The sequence below is a fragment of the Sinohyriopsis cumingii genome, chromosome 15 (genome assembly GCF_028554795.1).
Source record: "Sinohyriopsis cumingii isolate HCF-2022 chromosome 15, ASM2855479v2, whole genome shotgun sequence".
Lineage (NCBI taxonomy): Eukaryota > Metazoa > Mollusca > Bivalvia > Unionida > Unionidae > Sinohyriopsis > Sinohyriopsis cumingii.
In genome coordinates, this window is record NC_142975.1 from 40,939,489 (window position 1) to 40,963,521 (window position 24,033).

Sequence of the window (24,033 nt, forward strand, 5' to 3'; positions counted from 1 at the left end):
AAAACAATCTTTCTAAATATCAACCGCTTCTTTATAAAAAAAAAAAAAGATTTCTTTTGGCCAAATACCGACAGACAATTCTACTCCTTTACTGTTCTTACTTAGTTTTGGAGAAACGCATTACTTTAATATTCTATCGGAAATAAATCTTTCTTATAGGTAGGCGTTTAAGTAATGCGTCCCTTTCCTAACACGTTTCTTCTTGTCATTCGTGGTATCTACGGCCACTCGTAGAATACGGGGACAATCTTACATCTAACTTTAAACTTGTGGATCTAGCTTGTAACGTCATTCAAAAATATAAATTGCAGATGTCTCTGTTTTAATATTTACTCATTTATCGGCTTCTCTGGAATTATTTGAGAATATGCGTGTTTTAATATGTAAAAGGGCTTCAATTATTGGATGTTCAGTCTACAAGCTTTTAAGTGGAAAGGTAAGGTCAGATTTTTTGCAGTCTTATACATGTATACATGGCAATTGGTCTTGAATTAAATTTACTGATTGAATAAGTTTCGGAAAAAACGAACGAATTTTTTACTAATTAATGGTTGACAAACTAACTATTATATAACATATCACTTTAGTCACTGAATGTCCAAATAACATATCACTGACATTAATTATCGATTGTTTTTAAACGAATTATTATGTAACCTATCAGTTAAGGTAGACATCGATTTATATGCAACGTAACACTTATCTTAGTCATCGATTCTTTTAAGGGAACTATTATACAAAATATTACTTTCTTTAGTCACCGATTTGTATGTGCCATAGTAGTTAATGGGGATCTTATAGGGTCTATGGGATTTATCATTACAGACCCCCTTGGGAACATATAGGGTCTATGTAAATTTAACATGGAGAAAAATCGTGGGAACATATAGGGTCTATGGGAATTAACATGGCCAAAAACCCTGGGACAATATAGGGTCTATGTAAATTTAACATGGAGAAAAATCGTGGGAACATATAGGGTCTATGGGAATTAACATGGCCAAAAACCCTGGGACAATATAGGGTCTATGTAAATTTAACATGGACATAAACCCTTGGGACTGTATAGGGTCTATGTAAAATTGAAACAGGGAGGGTCTCTATGTTTTTTTAAAAAAAATAAAAAAATAAAATAAAAAATAAAATAAAAAAAGGGGTAGGCAATTCAAAGACTATCTCTTTTCGAGAAATATGGCTGGCCCTGAAAAGGGCCTTTGGTTTATGTTAATATGCCCTTAACATAAAGGGCATTTGCGACATCTTCTTGTCCTCAAACTTCGTCTTACAGCAGGGCCATACATCAGAGTCCTCTTGAGGCAACCTTGTCTCTCTATATAGACTCTTCTTATCCACAGGCTGCTGCTGGTCCTGTGGACAACGGTCCACTTGGATCGGACATACATGAGCATGTCCGTCCTGAACATCATTGTTGACACAAGGGTTGAAGATTCAACGTCGGTCCACATGTTGAGGCTCCGAGAATAGGTGAATCAATGCACTGAACTGCGCTTATTTATAGGGACAGGTAGGATTGAAACGGATTGAGTTCATTCACCAATCCGAACACGCGTTACAAAATTCAGCCAGCTGCATCCAATCCGAAGAGAGCAGTCTGTGACGTCACGTAGTCAATATAGATCTGCTAGCGCTTGTGTGCAGTCAATCTATGCGACAGTGATTCAACATGACGGAAACTCAGAAAACGATCCAATGGGGTGCACCAGCAGCGGAGACCGCCCAAGGGAACCCGGACTTACTTTCAGAAGAGGTGAATTGGGATTTTGTCGATTTTCTCTCCTCGCAAGAATTTGTTCCGGAACCTTCGTTACCTTCTTCATTACCGCAAGTGGAGAATTTTAGACAGAGACAGAAAGAAGAATTGGAGAAATTTATGCAACGACAAAAAGAAGCGGAACAGGCTTTTCTCCTGCAGCAACAGCAACAAGAAGAAGAGGTAAGAAAAAAAACAACAGCAACAGCAAGAAGAAGAAGTAGCAGCAAAGAAACAAGAGGGTGAGAATCAAACGGTCACGGTACTGTTGGATATTTTAGCGGAGTTAAGAAGTCTGAAACAAATGTATCAGACTTCTTTATCACGACCGAAGAGAATACGACCTTCCCGAGCTAAACACGTCAACCCTGTGACTAAGCCTACCGTACCACCCTTAGTGATTTCAACCCAATCATTATCATCATCATCAACATTACGCAGTCCAGAAGTAGGCCTTGGCCGTGGCAAAGGCATAAGGCAGTTAAAGTTGATTGCTTAAACTCACCCCTACATCGTAAAGAAAAAAGGCCCTTTTCAGGGTCACCCACATATCTCGAAAAGAAATACAATTTCAATTTGCCAATAACTCAAAACAAAAAATAAACCCCACCCATTTTTACCCTTATAGTACGTGCCTGTGTATGAGTGCGTGAGTGTAGCTTCTTTTTTTAAAATCAAAACTCAAAGACTCTTACCTTATATCATTCATTTATTCTTTTCTCCATTTTTTACAATCCAATTCACAATTCACAACACAACACTTTAATAAAAAGTTCATTGATTTCTTCTTTTCTCCTTGTTTAGTCTCTCTGTTTTTTGAATTTCTTCACCGTCACACTCTTTTCCTCTTCTTCCTCCTCGCTTTCTTCCCTTCTTTTTTTCGTCTCCTGTTTCTTTTTCTTCACCTGTCTGCTTTCTTCCTCTGAAGAATCCCTCTCTTCTTCTGAAGAATCCTTCTTTTCTTCTGACTCCTCTTGTTTCTTTTTTGGGCAATCTGGAGACCAATGTCCTTTTTCTTTACAATAATAACAGGTATCTTTACTTTTGTCTTTTTTAGCTCCTGTTTTTTGACGGTCTGGACACTCTGAAGACCAATGCCCTTTCTTCTGACAGATATAGCAAGTATCTTGACTTTTATCTCGAAAGGAAGGAGAGTAGTCCGTAGGATGGTCTGAAGAGAATTTTCTAATGACCCCTCGCAAAGCTCTGACGAAACGTTCCATCTGGTTAGTCTCTTCCATCGTTGTGCTCGGCTTGAGAGTGAAATGAATAGTGAAAGGACAAGACACACACCCTTTTATATACGCTGGTCTGCTATGACTATAAAGTAGTTCATGGTGTTTGAACTTGAGTCATTTGACTTTTTGCTTTCAAGATGAAACGATCCCATTCATTCGAGAAGAAAGAAGAAGAAAGTAAGAGGCAGAAACGTGATCTATCGCCTCGTACCAGGGCTGAAATATTGACACAAATTCATGCCAGTGATTTTGAAGAGGACATGAGTGAACCAGAATCCGAACCCTCTAAACCAAGTCCACCACCCTTTGTCAACCCTGAAAAGTACTATTCCATTCGAGAGACGGAAAAGCGCTCCTCTAGAAAATTTAGAACCACGGCTTACAAATACACGGTGAAGTTTAAAGATTTCAAGTCCGAAGTACCGTTAGAGAAAGCAGAAGGGTTCATCACCGGAGTGTGGGATTCTCTGCTCACTGCACTCAAGCGACAATGTCAACCCAAAGAAGACGATCGCTTGAGACTTTCCATACAACACGACGGTTTGAAATCCCCTGTTTGGATCGAGTTTAGCACCCCTGCAGAATTGACCGCTTCCAAAGTCATGGACAAGATTCAACACGTGCAACAATCTAATAACCAGTTTGACATCACCGATGGAAAAGCCACATTGGACATGACCCACGTCTCTCCTCCTCAAGGGACCGGACGCAAAAAGATGTTATTGGTGAACGACCTTCGCAGCATTAAGCGTAGCCTTGTCCAAATTCACAATCCTCAAGACCAGATGTGTTTAGCCCGTGCCATCGTGGTGGGACGAACCTATGCCAACAAGAACGACACGGTAGAATGGAAAAGAGACTGGGAGAACATTCGACAATCGGACCGAGCCAAACAACGAAGTGAAGCAGAACTCCTGTTACGAAAAGCTGGCATGTCCAAAGACACACCCTGTGGCATTCCTGAGATGCAAAAATTGCAAGATGCCCTAGCTCCACGATACACTTTGAAAGTGCACCCTCAAGAAGTGCGCGGGTCTCTGTTGTTTCGAGGGCAAGATTTTAAGGACGGAAAATACATTCATGTTTATCATCACGATGACCATTTCGATACCATTACCAGTATCACCGGATTCCTGGGATACGGTTATTACTGTGAGAAATGTGACCATGGTTATAATAATCGAGAGCAACACAAGCATTGTGGATCGAAATGCTCAGGATGTTTGGCCTCTTCACCCTGTCTGAGCGAAGAACCAGTGCCTTGTTCCACTTGTCTGCGCACGTTTGTCAGCCCTACCTGTTACCAACAACATCTGAAAACGCAAGGTTCACAGCAGAAATGTGCTTGTCAACTCCTGAGATTGTGCCCTACGTGTGGACAAGGCATACGTACCAATAGTACCAAGGCACACGTATGTTCAGGAAAAAAGAAATGTCACATTTGTCACCACATCGTGGACTTGGAACACCAATGTTACGTGCAAAAATACCAACCCACACCAGAGAAAGAGGACGGTCACAAGAAGAAAGGCAATTTCATCTTTTTCGATTTCGAATGCATGCAAGAGACTGGCATTCACATTCCTAATTTCTGCGTGGCTCATCGAGCGTGCGAGAAGTGCATTCAAGAACCTATCTTCAGTCATTGCCCTCACTGCAGCAAGATTCCTGGAGGGCGTGAAAAAATCTTTCGGGGGCCAAACACGTTAGCCGATTTTGCCCAATGGGTCTTAGACCCCATCGACAAGACGTGGAGCCAAGAGGACATCGGACTTTACGGAGATTGTCATCGTCATGCCACGGTGATGGCTCACAATTTCTCCGGATACGATGGACAGTTTCTTCTCAGATACTATACGGAACATGGCACCGAACGTCCTAAAGTGACTTTGAACGGAGCCAAAATCATTTTCATGCAAGTGGGACAAGTACAGTTTAAAGATTCGATGAGCTATTTGGCCATGCCTTTGAGTCGAATGCCTAAAACGTTTGGAATGACAGAAATGGCTAAAGGGTACTTTCCACACTTTTTCAATACGGAAGCCAATCAACACGCCGTTATACCCCATTTACCTGAGGCTCACTATTACGACCCCGACAACATGCGTACCGAACAACGAGAAGCTTTCTACGCTTGGTACCAGGCTCATGCCTCTGACCCCTTCGACTTTCAGGAAGAAATGCTAAAGTATTGTCGTTCCGACGTGGACATTTTACGGCGTTGCTGTGGAAAATTTCGAGAACTGTTCATGGAACACGGAGGGGTCGATCCTTTGAAAGAAGCTTGCACCATTGCCAAAGCGTGTTCCTTAGTGTATCGACAACGATTCATGCCTGAAAACACCGTGGCTGTCATCAGCCCTCAAACGACCCACTATGTCAAGCGTCAATACTCGGTCAAAGCCCTACGTTGGTTACATTACTTGTGCGACAAGGAAGACAAGTGGATTCAGCATGCCCGCAACGGAGGGGGCGAAAAGACCATCGGAACGTATTCGGTCGATGGCTGGGACTTAGAAAACCCCAAGATCGTGTACGAGTTTAACGGTTGCTTATTTCACGGATGTCCCGTTTGTTATCCTGACCGTGGCACTAAAAATCAGTTTTTACAACGAACCATGGAAGACTTGTACCAGGACACTTGTCAGCGGCGCCTAAAGTTGGAACAGGAAGGATACCAAGTGGTGGAAATGTGGGAACACGAGTACGATCACCGTATGAAAACCGATCCCGAGTTTAAACGCCTCGTGGAAAGTTACCAGTTCATGGACCCGCTGAACCCGAGGGATAGTTTGTACGGAGGAAGGACCAATGCCACCTGTTTGCTGTACCAAGCCGACGAAGAGAACGGAGAAGAAATCAAATACTTGGACGTGTGTTCGCTGTATCCCTACGTGTGCAAATATTGTCGCTTTCCCGTAGGGCACCCGCAATTGTTCACGGAACACATCGACCTGGTCAACATTGGACAATACGAAGGCTTGATCAAGTGTAAAGTTTTGCCTCCCACGAACCTATACCATCCCGTCTTACCTCACCATTGTCAAGGCAAACTGATGTTTCCTTTGTGCCGTACTTGTGCCGAAACGTGCAACCAAGACCAGCCTTGTCATCACAGCCAGGAAGAACGGGCCTTGACGGGAACCTGGGTCAGCGTAGAATTGTTCAAAGCTCTGGACATGGGATACCAACTGTTAGAAGTGTACGAAATTTGCCACTTTCCCAAGACACAACAATACCACAAGGGTGACCCTACTCAGAAAAGCATTTTCGCAGACTACGTGGATGCCTTTTTGAAACTGAAGCAAGAAGCCAGCGGCTATCCTTCCTGGTGTCACACTCCCGAAGACCAAATACAATTCAAAGAGAAATACTACGAACAAGAAGGCATCACTTTAGACCACATCGAGAAAAACGAAGGCAGGCGATCGTTTGCCAAAGTGATGTTAAATTGCTTGTGGGGTAAAATGGCACAACGCCCGTGTTTACCCAAGACGGAATATTTGACAGAACCTTCCCGCTACTTTCAGATGATTCACGACAAAACCAAATTCATGAAACACGTGGACGTCGTTCGCGAGGATTTGATCTTAGTCAATTACGAAGAAGATCTGGACTTTGTACAAGACGACCCCTTTGGAAATGTCATCATTGCGGCTTACGTGACAGCCCATGCTCGCTTAAAATTGTACGAAGCTTTAGAACTGTTAGAAGAACGCGTCCTGTACTTTGACACGGACAGTTGCATTTACATCCATCACCCGATTCAACATCACCCTGACATCGAAGGAGACCGTTTAGGAGCCTGGACAGACGAGCATCCCGACGACAAGATTCTAAGTTTCGTCAGTGGCGGTCCCAAAAATTACGGCTACGAATACCGGGACAAACAAGGAGAAGTGCACACGACGTGCAAAGTGAAAGGACTGACTCTGAATCATCGTACCAGTCGTGTGGTCAACTTTGGGGTATTGAAAGAAGCCTTGCAATCGAAAGAGGATGGAAACTTTAAAGTGACCACTTACCAACCGAACAAGATTGTACGTTTACCCACTCACCACATCGTCAGTCGACCTTTGGAAAAAGTTTATCAAATCGTGTACCAGAAGCGAGTTCGACTTCCCAATCATTTCACCTTACCGTACGGTCACGTCGGTATTGGTCTGTATATAAAAAGGAACCCTAGGCAAGATCGATAGTTCATTGTGACTACCAAGACCGAGCAAACAAGATGAATACTTTGAAAGAGACATCGTTCCAGTTTGGGGATTGTAAAAAAGTTGTATCTTCCTCTAGTGTGACTAATATTGGATGGATAAGACCCATGCATTGCGACGGAAAATGTCCGGAAGGAAACTGCGATTGTCCATGTGGTTACCATTGTAATTGCGTCACGGAGTTTGCAGACGAGTGCGATTGTGAGCCTTGCGATGGATACGATGCTGTACGTTGTGACCTGAGCGATGCCGTAAAGCATCATGGGAACTTTAGTGCCCCTACCCCTATCATGGAAAGTGATGCTGTGCGTGTCAAACCTGTCGGATGCGAAAGTGATGCCGCTCGTCCTCTTGGACATTTTACTGGGTTTCGTTTTAAAGGGGAATGTTCACCTTCACGTCTACCCCCCTACGGATGTCATCCAGCCTTGAGCAAACTCCTACCCATGTCACTCAACCCTCATCGAAACGAACCTGTGAAAAACGAATATTCGTTTCCTGTGCGTTTGTCGGAATACTGCGACTTTGAAAATCGTCTTCAATCGTTCAAAGGAAAATGGCCAAAGTATCTGGGAGGACCGACCCCCGAAGAATTAGCCAGAGCCGGATTTTTCTACTTGGGCGAAGGAGATAAAGTCAGGTGCTTCAGTTGCGATGTGACACTTCACCACTGGGAACCGCAAGATTCGGCCTACGTAGAACATGCTCGATGGTCACCGAATTGTCATTACTTACCCTTAGTGGGACCGAGACATTGAAGTAACTTCTTACCATAATAATCTGTTCATGGATACTTTACAAGAGAACATTCGTGCTTTGCCTGTGGAGTTGAGAGAACGCATTTACCGAGAGCTGGTCAAAATACAAGTGAAACGTAAAGAACAATTGCATCCGTTACGTCACCGGTGTTTGAACCACTGGTACCTGAAGGCTATACAAGGATTGATTCAATTGAAAGTGTTCCATCGGACAGACATTGATCAACGATCCTCTAGTTTTAAAAAGGATTGGTTTGGTATGGACGATTCTACCTACATCATTGTAAACGTACTGCATCGAATTCCAGAGGAAGAGTTAACGAATTACCAACATCTTGAACACAATGTCAACTTAGTGAAAGAGGAAACTTCTGAACGAATTGTCATGTGTAGATTAGTGACTCAACGATTTAAATTTGACACTGAAGTGAAACCATGTTTGTGCAAAGAGTACATTTCTTGTGTCAGACCAAAGAGGATTTAGTATGACCTATTCATGGATACTTTGCTAGAGAACATTCGTGCTTTGCCTGTGGAGTTGAGAGAACGCATTTACCGAGAGCTGGTGAAAATACAAGTCAAACGTAAAGAACAATTGCATCCGTTACGTCACCAGATCTTTAACCACTGGTACCTGAATGGTATAAGAGAACTGATTCGTCAGAAATTGTTTCAGTGGTCAGACCTTGTTCAACACTTTGAGTTAGTGAATGATCGAAATGTTCATTATTTTGGTTACTTCGAGATTCACCTACAGCAATACATTGAGGAAGACAAGTTAAAGGATTATCAACATATTTTACGTGGAATCTACTTAGAGGAAGAGGAAACTTCTAAACGAACTCTGAAGTTTCGGTTACAGTATGCAAGATTTAGATTCCCTACTGGAGAACGAAGATCTCTGGCTAGAAAGTACGTGTATTGTTTCCGAAACAAAGAGACTATAAAAACAGGCTGCCATGCCACGACTTATGTCACATGTCATCCAACAGATTCCGTGGAAGGAACTCAATGACCATATTCAAACCGTGGATCATTACCATCGATTATTACAAGAACTGTATCCATTCAATTTGGGACGACAAGTGGTGTGTGTCTTAGTGACTTGTTTTCTGGGATTTCGTTTACCAGCCGATTCTTTGTGGACTCTTTACGATCAGTACTTACCACCTCCATGGCCTTAAATGGTCACGAATAACTCCTTTTGCTCAAAGCCTTGCGGTTTCATCTGGATACTTCTCGACCTCTACGGGAAAAAAAGATTCGTCAACTTTTAGCTACCCAAGACGTGTATGACGATGTGTGTGTAGCTTGTGACTTACATCCCCATTGGACAGATGTCCGTGCCTGGAAAGAATGGGATTTTGAGGCTTGGACCCAAGAAGTGGCCCAGTATGCACGAGAGTTGTTCAAGGAAAAAAGTTACTTTTCAACCCGTGTTAGTGACGGTGCCAGAAGAACCCGTCACCCAGGTCAGGACTGTCGTGGACAGACCTGAAAGACCCTTTCGGGAGGACACTTGTGTGACCTTACCCTCTGTTGAACTGGTTAGAACATTACCCAAAAGATGTGATTGTTGTACAGACACTTGTGTTTATTCCACGTTCATCGTTATCATGTGCCTTTTATCCTTGTACTTAAGCCTTTGGCTTTTATGTATTTTTGTCTTTCGTATTCATGTTTGATAAAAAAACATTCAATAAACGTGTTCTGAAAAAAGTATATAAACTCTTGTCTTGTTCGTTTTCGTGTCACAAGTGACATTTCTCACACCATGGCTACCTCTGCTGTCTCTGCTCCCTCTTCCTCTACTGTCAAAGTCATCGACGAACACTTAGATCGTGCCAGTTGGGAGGCTTTGTATCTTCGCCATCCCTTTAACATGCTCATTGCTGGACCTAGCGGTTCAGGCAAAACCGAATTCGTCAAACGTTTGATCGAACATAAACATCATTTGATCGATCGGCCACCTCAACGGATCGTGTGGTGTTACAAAGAGTGGCAATCGGCGTACAGCCTCTTGCGAGAAAGTCAAGGCGATTCCATCGTGTTTGTGGAAGGCATTCCTAAAGAAGACGACGGCATCGTCTCTGACTCCCGTCAAACCCATTTGGTCATTTTCGACGACATGTTAGGAGAAGACGAAGAAGAAATTAAATTGTGGTTCACGCGCAAAGGGCATCACCGTAATGCCAGTGTCATTTACATCACCCAAAATTTGTTTCAACAAAGTAAAGCCCATCGCACCATCAGTCTCAATGCGCATTACGTGGTCTTGTTTAAAAGCCCTCGAGATAAATCGCAAGTGCAAGTCTTAGCCAAACAGTTAGGAACGCCTTGGCTGACTCAGGCGTACGACGATGCCACTCAAACGCCACACGCCTATTTACTCGTCGATTTGAAACCTACGACCCCCGAGGATTTGCGATTTCGTACCCACTTGTTTCACCACTGGTGCCAAGACGGAGGGCCTGTCCTGTACACGTCTCCGTCCTCGACTTCATTTCACTCCCCATCAAAAAATCTATAAAAACCTCAGACCCTTTTTCGTCTGTCTCACACAGTGTGAACATGACGTCCCTTCAGTCGCATCTTCCCGTCAAATTGATTCGTGCCTTGTATGGCATCAGTCGAGAAAAAGATCCACAAACACGAGCCCGTGTCTTAGAAGCTAGTCTCAAAGAAGTCTTACGATGGTTCACGGTGACGGCACGTCAATTACTCCAAGGAATCATTCAGATTCCTCATCAAACCAAACGCTTTTTCGATCGAAACAAAGTCGCTTTGGTCCAACTGGCCGATCCCCGCATCGACACTCAAACCAAAAAACAAATCATTTTGAAACCTGGAGGGAGCGGTACTCTAGGAGGGGTCATCATTCGCTCACTCTTAAGATGGGATCCTAATGCCCCCAAAGTTATCCCCAAGACAAAAGTCCAACGAAGCCCCAAGAAGAAAAAGAAAAAGACCAGGTCCCCAAGAAGAATAACTTCTCCAGTGGCAGGACCCTCCTCTTACCAGACACCACCACCCCGGAAAAAGAAAAGAAGCCCCCAGAAAAAGAAACAGAGAAAAAGTCCACAGAAGAAAACTAGTCGCAAGAGAGGCACTTCGGCCAGGACGCAACCTTACACTCGCAAACCACGACCTGCCACGGCAGTGACTGCGTCTCCGGCATCCTCACGTTCATCCACTTCTCCGTTGATGACACCCAGAACTGAAGAGTACTTGGAGACGTTGATCACACCAAGAACATCTCCGTTGATGACCCCCAAAAGAACTTCCCCAGTGGCAGGACCCTCCAATTTAGTGGCAGTGGCTGCTGCTCACAAAGTACCTTCTCCCAAAATCAAAGTCCAAGAAAGATCGGGCATGTTACAAAGTTTACTGGATTTGTCCAAGCAAGAACTGGCTCGATTTAGTCCGTTGCGTACCCCTGCACGACGTGTCATGCCTGTCCTCAAACTGATAAAACGTAAAGACAATCAGTGGCGACGCGTTCCAGTATAAAAAGAGCCTGTGACCAAGTCGGGGTATCAGTGAACTTGTAAAAAAGATGTCACCTCCAAGAAGCCACAAAAGAAAGAGACAAAGGCAGACGCGTCATCCGACAAAGCGCTTAGCCAAGCATCGACATTACCCTAAGAAAAGACACAGTCGTTCCAAGAAAAAGAGGCGTCAACAAAGGGGAGGATTCCTTGGTGATTTTGGGAAAAACATTGTCACCTTTATGACAAAGCGATAGCCCCAAAAAAAAGATAAAAGGGCGTGCGTTAAGTCATCGACGTTAGTGTCTGTTCGGTGAATGTCCCGGAACCCACAAGTAAAAAATGTCACCCTCCAGAAAACCCCAAGGAAAGAAAAGGAAAGGACTGCCACCACGTTTAGCTAAACATGGGGACCTGTTATCTGTCCTGTCCAAAGCTTCTTCACCCCTACGAAAAAAACTCATTCAAACAGCCTCCAAAGAGGTCATCGATACCGTGTGCGAATGTTGTTTGAACGTTTTGAAAGGCACGATCCCTTTGTCCAAACACCAGAAACAATGCTTAGGCAAACATCGTCACGTTCTTCGCCAAATGGTTCAAAAGAAAATTCCCATTCGTCAAAAAAAGAAGATGTTGGTCCAACGTGGAGGCATTTTACCTCTCTTGTTAGGCCCCATACTGAAAGGAGTCTTGGGAACCATGTTGGGAGGACTGGTGGGAGCAAGATAAAAAGGCCTCGGAAGTTCCAAGATCTCAGAATCGACCCCTGACAACCCCATGGAAGGACGAAAACTAGCTTTAGTGCCTTACAAACGATGGATGGAATACCATCGGTGGCAAGAACAACGCACCCCGCATTTACCTCCCAATCCCCATTTGAGCGAGATGTCCCAGTTACAACACGAATTGCAATCCTTGATGGATCGCCAAGATTTGTCCGAAACAGAAAAATCGCAAAAGTACGGTCAACTCTTGCAACGACTGCAACTCTTTCACCAGAAAGCTTTAGACGAAACAGCTCTACCTACTTTGAAAGATTTTAAGACCTTGATGAAAAGTCCAGCACCATCACCAGTACCAGTACCAGTACCGGTACCAGTGGTCAAGACAGAAAAAGGAAAAGAAGAAGAAGAAGAAGGGTTTCAAACTCCACCAGAAAAAGTACGCAAGTTAACAACACCACCTACCTCCAGAATTGGATGGATTAAAAAGATGATGGCCACCCCTTCTTCCTCACAAGAGAAAAAGAAAGTGAAGACAGAAGTGAAACAAGAACCGATATCCCCTGCTCAGACATCCTCCTCTTCGACACCTATTGCCGGTCGCACACGCAAAGCCTTGCAATCCAAGAAAATACCCCAAGAGAAAAAGAGTAGCCTCTTCCAAGAGTGGGTGCCTTATTAAGACACCAATCAACACAAAAAAAATGGAAAAAGTCTTAGCTAGCATTTACTACGATCCCTCGCATCCTGCAGGTTACGCAGGAGTTCAAAAATTGTATCGTGCTGCCAAAACGCGAATGAAAAGTCTCCGTTTACCTCAAGTGCAACGATGGTTACAAGAACAAGCTACCTACACTTTGCACAAACCCATTCGACGCAAGTTTGCCAGAAGTCGCACCCGAGTGGAAGGCATCGATCATCAATGGCAAGCCGATTTAGCCGATGTCTCTCATTTGACCAGCTACAATCGTGGCTACAAATATCTGTTTTGTGTCATCGACGTCTTTTCCAAATTTGCCTGGGTCGTGCCCTTGACTTCCAAATCCAGCAGCGAGTTAGTGCGAGCCCTGCAACGAGTGTTGAAACAAAGTGGCCGTCACCCTCTTCGATGGCAAACGGACAAAGGCACCGAATTTCTGAACCAAGCTTTCCAAAAAGAATTAAAGAAACGTGACATTCATTTTTTTACCACCGAGAATCCCGAAACCAAAGCCAGCATCGTGGAGCGTTTTCAACGCACTTTGAAAGAACGCATGTGGAAATATTTTACGCATCACCACACTCTGAAGTACATCGACATCTTACCGCACCTGGTGCAAGCGTACAACCAATCTTACCATCGAAGCATCGGACGTGCCCCGCAAGACGTGACTCCCGACAATGAAGTGTTGGTGTTTGAGCGTCTGTTCGGTACGTCCCCGACGAGGGCTGTCCCCAAGAAAAGTGGAGAGTTGACCGTAGGAGATTGGGTGCGCATTGGCAAAACCAAACGCACTTTCGACAAAGGTTACTTACCTAACTGGACAACCGAATTGTTTCGCGTCACTGGACGAGTGCATGGCCGTCATCCTGCCGTCTATAAATTGGAAGACATGAACGGAGAAGTACTCAAAGGAACGTTTTATTTGCCCGAGTTACAACGTGTCACCAAAAAAGAAGACGACGTGTACGACATCGAAAGCATTCTCGAACGCAGAACCCGTAAAGTGGGCAAACGACGTGTCAAAGAAGTCAAAGTACGTTGGAAAGGATATCCACCTAGTTTCGATTCTTGGATCGACGCTTCGCAAGTCATCGACTATAAAAAGAAGTGACCATCATGCCCTTTCACACATCAGACGCAGCTACGTCGACCACTCCTCCTTCCCCTAGTTCTTCTGTGCAAGATTTACAAAAACAACCCTTGTGGGTGTGGTGTGGAGAACGTGTGCCTAAAACGCAAATCGTCTTTTTCTGCCAAATCTTCGTGGTGTATTGTGTCATCGGGGCAGCCATCGCCAATTTGAGTTTGCAACAAGGAGACAAACAATTGTGGACCATTTTATTGAGCAGTTGCATCGGTTACCTGCTTCCCAATCCCTCCCTGAAATTCTCCTCGAACGGGAACGTTGTGTCCAGTGTCAGTGCCAGTCACCACTCCAGCAACCACAACCAGAACCCCATTTTGGGCGGAGACACGCCTCTGACGTCCACTAATATTCCCTCGGACAGCCACAGAACTCTGGAATTATGAGTCACCAAAACCAATTTTACTTGACCTTACCCAGTGACAGTTCCATGGAGGTGTTTCCCAACAACACGTTGTGCTGTTACACGGCCAAATTACCTCAGGCCATCCCCTTAGATCACGAAGCCCATTGGGAAGTGTCTTTAGTAGAAATGATTCACCCGACCCAAGTCCTCAATGTCCTTCCCAATGAAAATAAATTTGATGTGGAAGTTCATGACGAGCAAATGCAACAGTGGATGGATACCCATAGCAAATATGACAAGAAAACCCGTACACCAAATTCAAAGTGGACCACCTATCACTTGTTCATTCCCCCAGGCTATTATTTTAGTGGTCAACATTTGGTCAACACCATAGCCACCAGGTTTAATAGTGTGTTTCTGAAAGCTTTGGAAAGTGTCAAAAAAAGTGTCACCCTGGAGTACCACAAAACAGCTCGTCGCTTCCTGATGAAATTTCCTGAGGGGCCCAAAATCATGTCTTTCTTATTTTGTCATGAATTGTTTGACATGTTGGGCGGTGACATGGAGCTGAGGAAGAAAGTAGAAAAAGAAAAAGGTGAATTACCAGTCATTTCTGACAACGATTCTTTTGCCAAGTATTTTCGTACCCCGGTAGAACTGAACCAAGGACTGAATTTGATGTTCGTGTACTCCGATGTGGTGGAGTACAACGTGGTGGGACACACCTCCGTACCGTTACTGCGTGTCATTCCTTTCAAAGTGGATTCTGCCGCAAACGCTGACGAGGAAGGTGGAAACACTTACCACGTCCACCGCGAATTTGTCCATCCTCACTATTTACCTGTCAGCAAGTCGTATTTGGACACGGTCAACATTACTATAAAAGGAGATTTGGGACAAAATATTCCATTCACCAAAGGAAAAGTCACGGTGAAACTCCATTTTCGAAAACGGTTCTCTCACGACTCGTAAGTAAGTCATGTATCCAGTGTACCGAGGGGTTGCACGACAGCGAGGACACGGTTTAGGAGACATGTTAAAATCAGCCTTTCGTTCGGTGGCCCCGGTGTTGAAACCGATGGTGACACGCGGATTGCACGCTTTGAAAGATGCGGCACTGACACAAGGCAAAGAATTTCTCCAAAATGTCATCATTGACAAACAAAACCCTAAAGAAGCCTTCATGAGGGCAGGCAAAAATGTCTTGCTGCAAACGGGCAAAGACATTTTAGGCCGACGAGACACACCTATAAATGCCCTGCACGCTACCGAGTCAGGCATTCAGCAAGGACAAGGCAGAAAGAGACGACGAAGAAAACACCCTTTCACCAGACTTCAAGCTAGAAAGGCCAAGAAAAGAAGAACCGTTCGAGACTTAGACGTTTTCGATTATTGAGACACAGAAAAAAATGATGCACCGAGAGTCATGTGCTTGTTCCAAGTCGGAACTGGATCTGTTTGCCATGCCCCCCACCATGATGACGATGCAAGAATCCCAGTGGGTGGAATTTCATCCCGTCTCCTCATTGACCGATTCCGCTCCCATCGAGTTTGAAATCAAAGGACAGCCCGAAGATTACATCGATCTGAATAGCAGTTACCTATACTTGAAAGTGAAAGTGATCGAGCCACCCAACGCTAACATAGACGCTGATGAAGCAGTAGCTCCCGTCAATAATTTCATGCATTCCTTGTTCAGCGAAGTGGACTTGTACTTGAATAACAAACTGGTCAGCAGCAGCATGGATACTTACCCTTACCAAGCGTACCTGGAAAATCTCTTGACGTACGGAAAAGAAGCCAAGAATACTCATCTAGATGCTTGCGTGGTATGGAAACCTGACCAAGCGACTAAGTTCAACGGCATTACACTTGCTGGGGATGCTTCAAATCCAACGGGATTTGTAGAACGACAAAAGAAAATTGCTGGAAGTCGTAGTTTAGAACTAACGGATCGCTTGCATTTGGACATGTGGTTGCAAGAAAAGTATTTGCTGAACGGGGTGGATATCCGCCTGAGACTGAATCGCAGCAGTGCCGCTTTCCATTTGATGGCTGCTCATGATGCCACTTACAAAACCAAAATCGAAGAAGCCAGACTCTACGTGCGACGTGTGGAAGTGTTGCCTAAAGTAGGTAACGACATCAGTCAGACGTTGAGCAGAACGACCGCCAAGTATCCGATACGTCGCGTGGAAGTGAAAACCTTCACCATTCCCAAGGGACAGCGATCCATGATCGAAGATCATCTGTTCCAAGGACAGTTACCCAAACGTTTGATTGTTGGTATCGTCAAGAATTCAGCTTTCAATGGAGCCTACAATGAAAATCCTTTCTACTTTAATCATTACAATGTGTCCAAGATTGAAGTCAGTCGCGATGGCAAGACCTTGTGCACCCGACCTTTTGAGCCTAACTTTGGTGCCGCGAAGAATTATTTGAGATCGTACTTGTCCCTGTACGAAGCCACGGGACAGTTTGGAACCAACACCAGTCACGGTATTACGTACGACGATTATGCAGGAGGCTACGCTTTGTGGGCTTTCGATTTCACTCCAGACCAAGGCAGCGACGAGGGACATTTCCACCCTATAAAATCCGGCCAAATTCGTGTGGAAATTCAGTTTGCGAGTCCACTGGATGCAGGAAACACAGTGAACGTCCTCCTGTATGCAGAATTCGACAATACCATAGAAATCAACAGTTTGAGAGAAGTCATTCTAGATTATTAGAAGCCATGGAAGACTGTTATCCCTCTTTACCTAGTGGAGAAACTTTGGACATGAAATGTGAGGAGACTGTGAAAGAAGAAGTGATCATGATGAAGTCAAGATGGCCAGAACAAGAAGCCCATTTAGTCTCCTGTTTTGCCAAACACTTGGTCGACAAAATGACGGAATTGATCAAGAAAAATTGTTATGGTTGTCAAAACGATCATCCCAGTCAAATTCAACACGATAAATGCCTAATGTTAAGTCAAGAAGAAAAATTGGACGAGTATCTGGACGAAGCTTGGAGTCTCATCTCGAACAAAGACGTGTTGCACCAGTGGTATAAAGACTTGCGTGAACATTCTTGTCCACCATTAACCACTCAAGAGATCCATCGTATCGAAGCTCTCCTGAATCAGAGTGAGGAAACAGAACGAATCACCGTTTATTCGTCAGACATTTTCAAGCAAAAAGTCAGGATCGAATTGACGACTTATTATTACCTGTGAAGAAGAAAAAAACACACACAAATCAATGGATACCTGGGAACTTTATTACCTTTTGAACCATAGTTCGTATACGGCTTCTTGGAATCCTGTCGTCTGTGCTAAAGATGAACTCCCTCATCGCAAACCTAAAGACCATCAAGCTTACGTGATCAACACGGACGACAGTCATCTCCCAGGAACCCACTGGGTAGCCGTCTACTTTCCTCAAGAAGGATGTGTGGAATATTTCGATTCGTACGGATTGCCCCCTTTGGAAGACGATATCATCGACTTTATGAGAAGAAATGCTCAAACCACCCGATTCAATAATGTGAAATTACAAGGCACAGATTCCTTGGTGTGTGGACAGTACTGTGTGTATTTTCTGCATCATCGCAGCCTGGGCTATTCCTTAGAACATTTAGTGACTCATTTCGATCCTCGTTCTTCTGCTAGAAACGATGTGAAAGTAGATCGATGGTTTTGTGACCATTATGCTTATCTTTTATCTCAAGCTAGGAAACGTAGTGTCCATCAATGGCCTAATGATTTCCAACAGTGGAAATCACAATTTCATTCACAACGTTGTCAGCCCTGTTTAAAGTAGAGTGTGAATTGAAAAAAAATGTTTGGTATTTGAAAAAAAAATGTTTGATGTTATAGTGTTGGATTATTGTTAAAAATGTTAGAGTTGTTGTTTAGTGTTAAGTGATTTTTGAATAAAAATGTTGTGTTTTGAAAAAATGCCTTTGTGGTTTGTTTAGCTATAAGAATGTTGGATTGATGCTCTTTCATTTCTTACTATCCCTCTCATGACACTCACTGAACGTTGCGACTCGAAAACCGTGTGGGGATGTTTTCCTTCACGTCCGCGCTTTGACTATAAGAACCGGGGTTGTTTCCAGTCTAACCATCCATTGTCGACTCATCCTCCTACGAAGATGTGCTCCAAACTAGCTAAGCTCAACGAAGCCTACGTGAATTTGCATAGGGTCAGACACAGTCTGATACCGAAGCCAGAAGAAATAGAGAATGTGAGAATGTTAAAAATCACTGAAGACCTGATAGAAGAGCTCTTCAGAGAAGAAGTGAACAGGGAGAAAGAAGAATGGACAGAGAAGTACAGACTTCAAAAACAGCAACAACAGCAGCAACAACAGCAACAACAGCAGCAGCAACCTGAACCTGACAGAGGCTTTGTCGATTGCCGTATCGACACCAAAGAGTTCTTCTTCTCTTTCCGAAGAAGCAGACCTATCGCCAGAAAGTCTATCCTCAGAGGACATCGCATTCTTAGAAACTAAAAAAGAATGCCATAGCAAAACAAAAAAACAGCCCTTTTCAGGGCTACCCCAATACTCTAGAAAAGAAGTAACGATCGATTTGCCAGTGTGTGAGTAGGTAGAGTAGTGTAAAAATAAACACTAACTCTTTATTGATAGTGAAAGTGTATGTGTTGGTGTGTTTGTGTTTGTAAGAGCTAAAGTAAGTTGGTGTGGATAGTAGATTAAAATGATATCTTTTCTTAGTGTTTGAGGTGTATATTTGGAGTTAGATTGAATTGCTTTGCGTATGTGGATAGTCTACTGAAGTGATTTATAAAAAAATTTTAAAATAGTGATGGGTAGCATAAAAAGTGAGTGAGTGTTTCTTTTAGGTCCGCGCGTTGTTGTTTTTTTTGGTCATGATCTAGGTAAGATGAATTTTATGTTATTAGGGGGATGTTTTCCTTCACGTCCGCGCTTTCAGTATAAATTGAAACTCGTTCGGTAGTCCAGTTACCCTTGTTGATTGATCAACACAGCCAGAAGAATGAACACGAGACTTGAGAAACTGTTGGAGCTTCATGTGCATCTGGAATATGCCAGGCGCATATTAAATGAACTGGCTGCGGAAGCCATTGTCGAGGAGGGAAGGATAAGAGAGGAGGAAAGAAGAAACAAAGAAGAGGAGGAGAGAAGATATAAAGAAGAAGAAGAAAGAAGATATAAAGAGGAAAGAAGAAACAAAGAAGAGGAGGAGGAAAAGGAGAGAAGAAAAAATTTCAAAATCCCAGAGAGCGAAAATTGGGATTCTGAAGCGACATATCCTGCCTCTGCTCTCTCCCCCCAAAAGGTAAAAAGTAACTGGGGGATAAGATGTGTATGTGGCGCCAGGCCTGGAAGGTGCCACCATTAACCAGGTGTCCATGAAGTTCCAAACAAAACAGCCCTTTTCAGGGCTACCCAATACTCTAGAAAAGAAATAACGATCGATTTGCCAATGTGTAGGTAGAGTAGTGTGAAAATAAACACTAACTCTTTATTAATAGTGGAAGTGTATGTGATTGTGTGTTAGTGTTAGTAACTAATAAAGTAAGTTTGTGTGAATAGTAGATTATGGGTTTCTTTATTGTTTCTTAGCGTATGTGGAGAGTATAGTTTGGGTTATGTTATATGAAATGAGAAAAGTGGAGATGTTTTCCTTCACGTCGGCGCGTTGTTGGGTCATGATCTAGGTAAGATCGATTTTATGTTTTTTAGGGGGATGTTTTCCATCACGTCCGCGCTTTCACTATAATAACCCACAGTGTTCGTTGTTCAAACCATTCTGCAAAGAATAAAAAGAAGATGGCGTCAAACCAAATTGACAAAATTCAAACCTTGCAAGACGTTTTAGACAACTTAGGAATAATGGAACAGATGCTATTAAGACTGGTTGAAGACCATTATTCCTATAGTCCCCATCGTGTGAAGATGGAAATTAATAACTTAAGGAAAGCAAAGGACAAGATTAGTGGTGTAATGAAAGAGATCAAGGAGGAGAAGGAGGATGAAGAGGAAAGAATAAGAATAAGCAAATGGAACGAAAAGATTGAAAAAGAAGAAGAAAATGAAAAGAGGAAGAAAGAAGAGGAGGAAGAGAAGAAGAAAGAAGAGGAGGAGAAGAAAAAAAAGAAAGAGAAGAAGAGTGTAGGAGATAAAATAAGAACTTGGTGGAGGAAAAGAAGAAATTAGAAGAAGAAGAAGAAAACCCAAAGGCCCTTTTCAGGGCCAGCCATATTTCTCGAAAAGAGATAGTCTTTGAATTGCCTACCCCTTTTTTTATTTTATTTTTTATTTTATTTTTTTATTTTTTTTAAAAAAAATAGAGACCCTCCCTGTTTCAATTTTACATAGACCCTATACAGTCCCAAGGGTTTATGTCCATGTTAAATTTACATAGACCCTATATTGTCCCAGGGTTTTTGGCCATGTTAATTCCCATAGACCCTATATGTTCCCACGATTTTTCTCCATGTTAAATTTACATAGACCCTATATTGTCCCAGGGTTTTTGGCCATGTTAATTCCCATAGACCCTATATGTTCCCACGATTTTTCTCCATGTTAAATTTACATAGACCCTATATGTTCCCAAGGGGGTCTGTAATGATAAATCCCATAGACCCTATAAGATCCCCATTAACTACTTGCCATGTATTTAAATTAGTCATCGATTTTTACGTGCCATGTATTTAAATTAGTCACCGATTACAGCAACACGCTATCGTCACATTCTAACAGAGAAATGTATTCCAAGGCCACTTCATTACTTCAAGACAAATTAATCAGATGTGCGTAAAGACAAACAAATGTTCAAATGAGGGTAAGTAAAACGCAAATAAATGTATAGTTCTGGACAAAATATAGTTCGTATCAGTTTCCAAACAACAATGAAAGACATCTGAAAAATTATCACGGAGAATGCGGCAATAACATGCCTATCAAGTGTAGAAAATTTTAAGCTAACTATAATCTCATATGATCTAAACAATGACCATTAGAAAATTTAAAGATAGCTATAACCGCATTATATGATCTAGACAATTACCAATAATCTTCTCATTCTCTGGTCAACTATTATATTTAATTGCAAGTCATTCCTCTTTCGAAATTGTGTCTATATGTCTGTCTAGTATTTTTGTATGAAGGAACTGCTTCATAGGTGTACAGTGGGCAAATATTGTTGATTATCCATCCTCTTATTGGCTGTATGACCAATACAAATATTCGTATGCTTCTTAATTATAAGTAGTTGTTGTTGTTGTTATAGGGTTTAACGCCATTTTTCAGCACAAGATAGGTTATGCATGGCCGCCAGTATTAATGGTGGAGGAAGAACCCGGGAAAACCCCGGAAAGAACCACCGACCCACGAGAAGCTACCGGCAAGCTTTCTCACATATCCACAATGGTCGAGCCCTAGACTCGAACCCACGCAGACAGAGGTGAGATGGCAGTGATCCGTGACGGAGAGCGCTTTAGACCACTCGGCCCCTCGGGGCCCTTAGTTATGAGTAGAACAAAACTGCACGCAAATGAAGTAACTTTGATTTTTATTCGCTGATACTGTACAAGTATGCATCAATTTATACTTCAAATGTAAAATTGTATATTCTTTAAATCTATTATTTTCGAACATCATTTTGAAAGTATCTCAAGCGACAGATGATTTTGGTGTTTTCACAGTAAGTTTACAATTAACACTCATTAAAAAATCTATTCCTGAACAAAGCAACAACTGTTTAAACTAAAATAAATCTTTTTTCAGATTACTCAACATTTGAAGGTATATTTACAAATATATCAACTTCTTCCAAGATGATTCGGTGGACAAGTGTTAAACGATTACATGTTGGGTGCATGGCTTTTGGATGCTTTCTGCTGTATATGGTTACTTTTCAGTACAATGACAACGGTTTCCAATCAAAGTTTCCAGGAAACAAAGGACAATGTGGTACATTTCATAAGACGAACTGTTCTGGTCTGTCCACAGTAGTTCATAATATAAGTGATAGGATGACAATGGTTCCCCCTGGAAAAAATTCCTGGATCCCTCATTCTACTGTTAGAAACCCAACTGGTCCTATTCATCTGTTGTTGAAAAATGAAAATTGTGTACCGTACACAAATTATACTTTTATGCCGTTGACCTTGACATCAAACTACGTTTTGAACAGCCCGAGCGCATGCGCTAATAAAAGACTTAATCTTATTATCATCGTACACAGCGCCGCATCCAACTTCCAAAAAAGAAAAGTTCTCCGTGAAACATGGCTAAATTCTGTTCTTCTTGAACAAATGTCCTCTCAACATGTATTTTTACTGGGGAAAACATCCAGTATTACAATGCAGGATATGATCGCAGACGAACATCAAAAGCACGGCGACATAGTGCAAGGCGACTTTATAGACGATTATCATAATCTTACACACAAGGCTGTTCTAGGACTAAAATGGATTCGTGAGATTTGTAAAACTGCAAGATTCGTTTTAAAAGTCGATGACGACGTCTATCTAAATATATTTCGTCTTATGGATGAAATATTGCCATATGTCCATAATTCACCTAACTCAATTATGTGCAACGTTCATCACGATCCGGACGTTTTGAGATACGGAAAGTGGGCCGTGGATACAGACTATTTCCCTACGTGTAGATATTATCCGTTTCGATACTGTGGTGGTGGATTTGCCCTATTTTCCTCGAAAATTGTTCCATTACTGTTCGATTTAGCGCACTCTGTCCCCTTCATATGGATAGATGATGTATACGTGTATGGCATATTGGCTAATATGGCTGAAAACGTCTCACTTCGCCACATTGACGGGTTATTTAATAAAGAAATTGAAGCTTTGGAATGTTTTCAGGACGATGATTACTGTAGAATAATAATGGCTTTCACAAACTCTACAAAGATTATGAAGTTCTTTTGGTCCAAAGCTTTATCAACAGAGTGCAATAATCATGGGAAAATCTGCGAAACGTACATGGCTCTTACAAGAAAATCACGTGAGATATACGGTACAAGTCCTCTAAACAGGTCCCGTTTTGAACTACAATGAATTGGCGTACCTGCCAATTAGTTTCAATTACAGTTTTATGGTAACCAATGCTCTTTTAACCAGCATCACCTTCATAACTTTGGAGGGGGGGAGGGGGGCACCAGACCGAGGCCCTCTACATTTCCACACAAAATATTAAAAGTGTTTTTGTTTGTCCATGTATCCCCCAAAGGTATGTATGTGTGGAGATGTTATAAAAAGAATTTTGATCAAACGTTTAGTTAAAACTAAACTTTTGATAGGGTATTTATTGTCCTAGTGTAATATAAAGGATTGTTCATCCAATAGTGGATTTGATCTCCAGTAACAGAATCGCTTCCCTTGTTTGTTGAGTGATCTTTTCCAGAGATCTCCTATGTCCCGTGTATGCTATGTGTGTCTTTGCTATATTGTTTGTGTGCTATAGCTTTGTATGTAGCGACGGCAGACTCAATCAAGGTATATACCCAGTTGTCTCGGGAGAGGAAAATTGTTGGACGTGATGAAATGCCCAAGTTGGTTTTCTGTGAAGTTTTATTTGAAAATTTTTAATTTTCACGAGAACCGGTGCGATATAATATTTACAAAAAAAAATCCTAGTG

The 24,033-nt window shown here is 42.6% G+C and overlaps 1 protein-coding gene across 2 annotated transcripts; it reads left to right on the top strand.

Annotated features, from left to right (window-relative positions):
* Positions 1-249: 249 nt before the first annotated feature.
* On the top strand, positions 250-24,033 carry LOC149781666 (beta-1,3-galactosyltransferase 5-like). 2 transcript variants are annotated; one of them, XM_089935745.1, is made up of 2 exons: positions 250-436; positions 22,158-24,033. In XM_089935745.1, exons 1-2 carry the CDS (start codon positions 406-408, stop codon positions 23,450-23,452), a joined length of 1,326 nt encoding a protein of 441 aa, XP_089791871.1. In that variant the 5' UTR covers positions 250-405; the 3' UTR covers positions 23,453-24,033. The 2 variants fall into 2 exon arrangements, with proteins under 2 accessions (XP_089791871.1, XP_089791870.1); XM_089935744.1 differs by lacking the exon at positions 250-436 and adding an exon at positions 21,085-21,213.

What these genes read in the sequence shown, in the direction of transcription:
- LOC149781666 (XM_089935744.1), top strand. Translation starts at nt 21,180, where the DNA reads ATGTGCGTAAAGACAAACAAATGTTCAAATGAGG. An exon ending in AAACAAATGTTCAAATGAGG is followed by an intron (nt 21,214 to 22,157) that starts GTAAGTAAAACG and finishes ATCTTTTTTCAG; the next exon opens with ATTACTCAACATTTGAAGGT.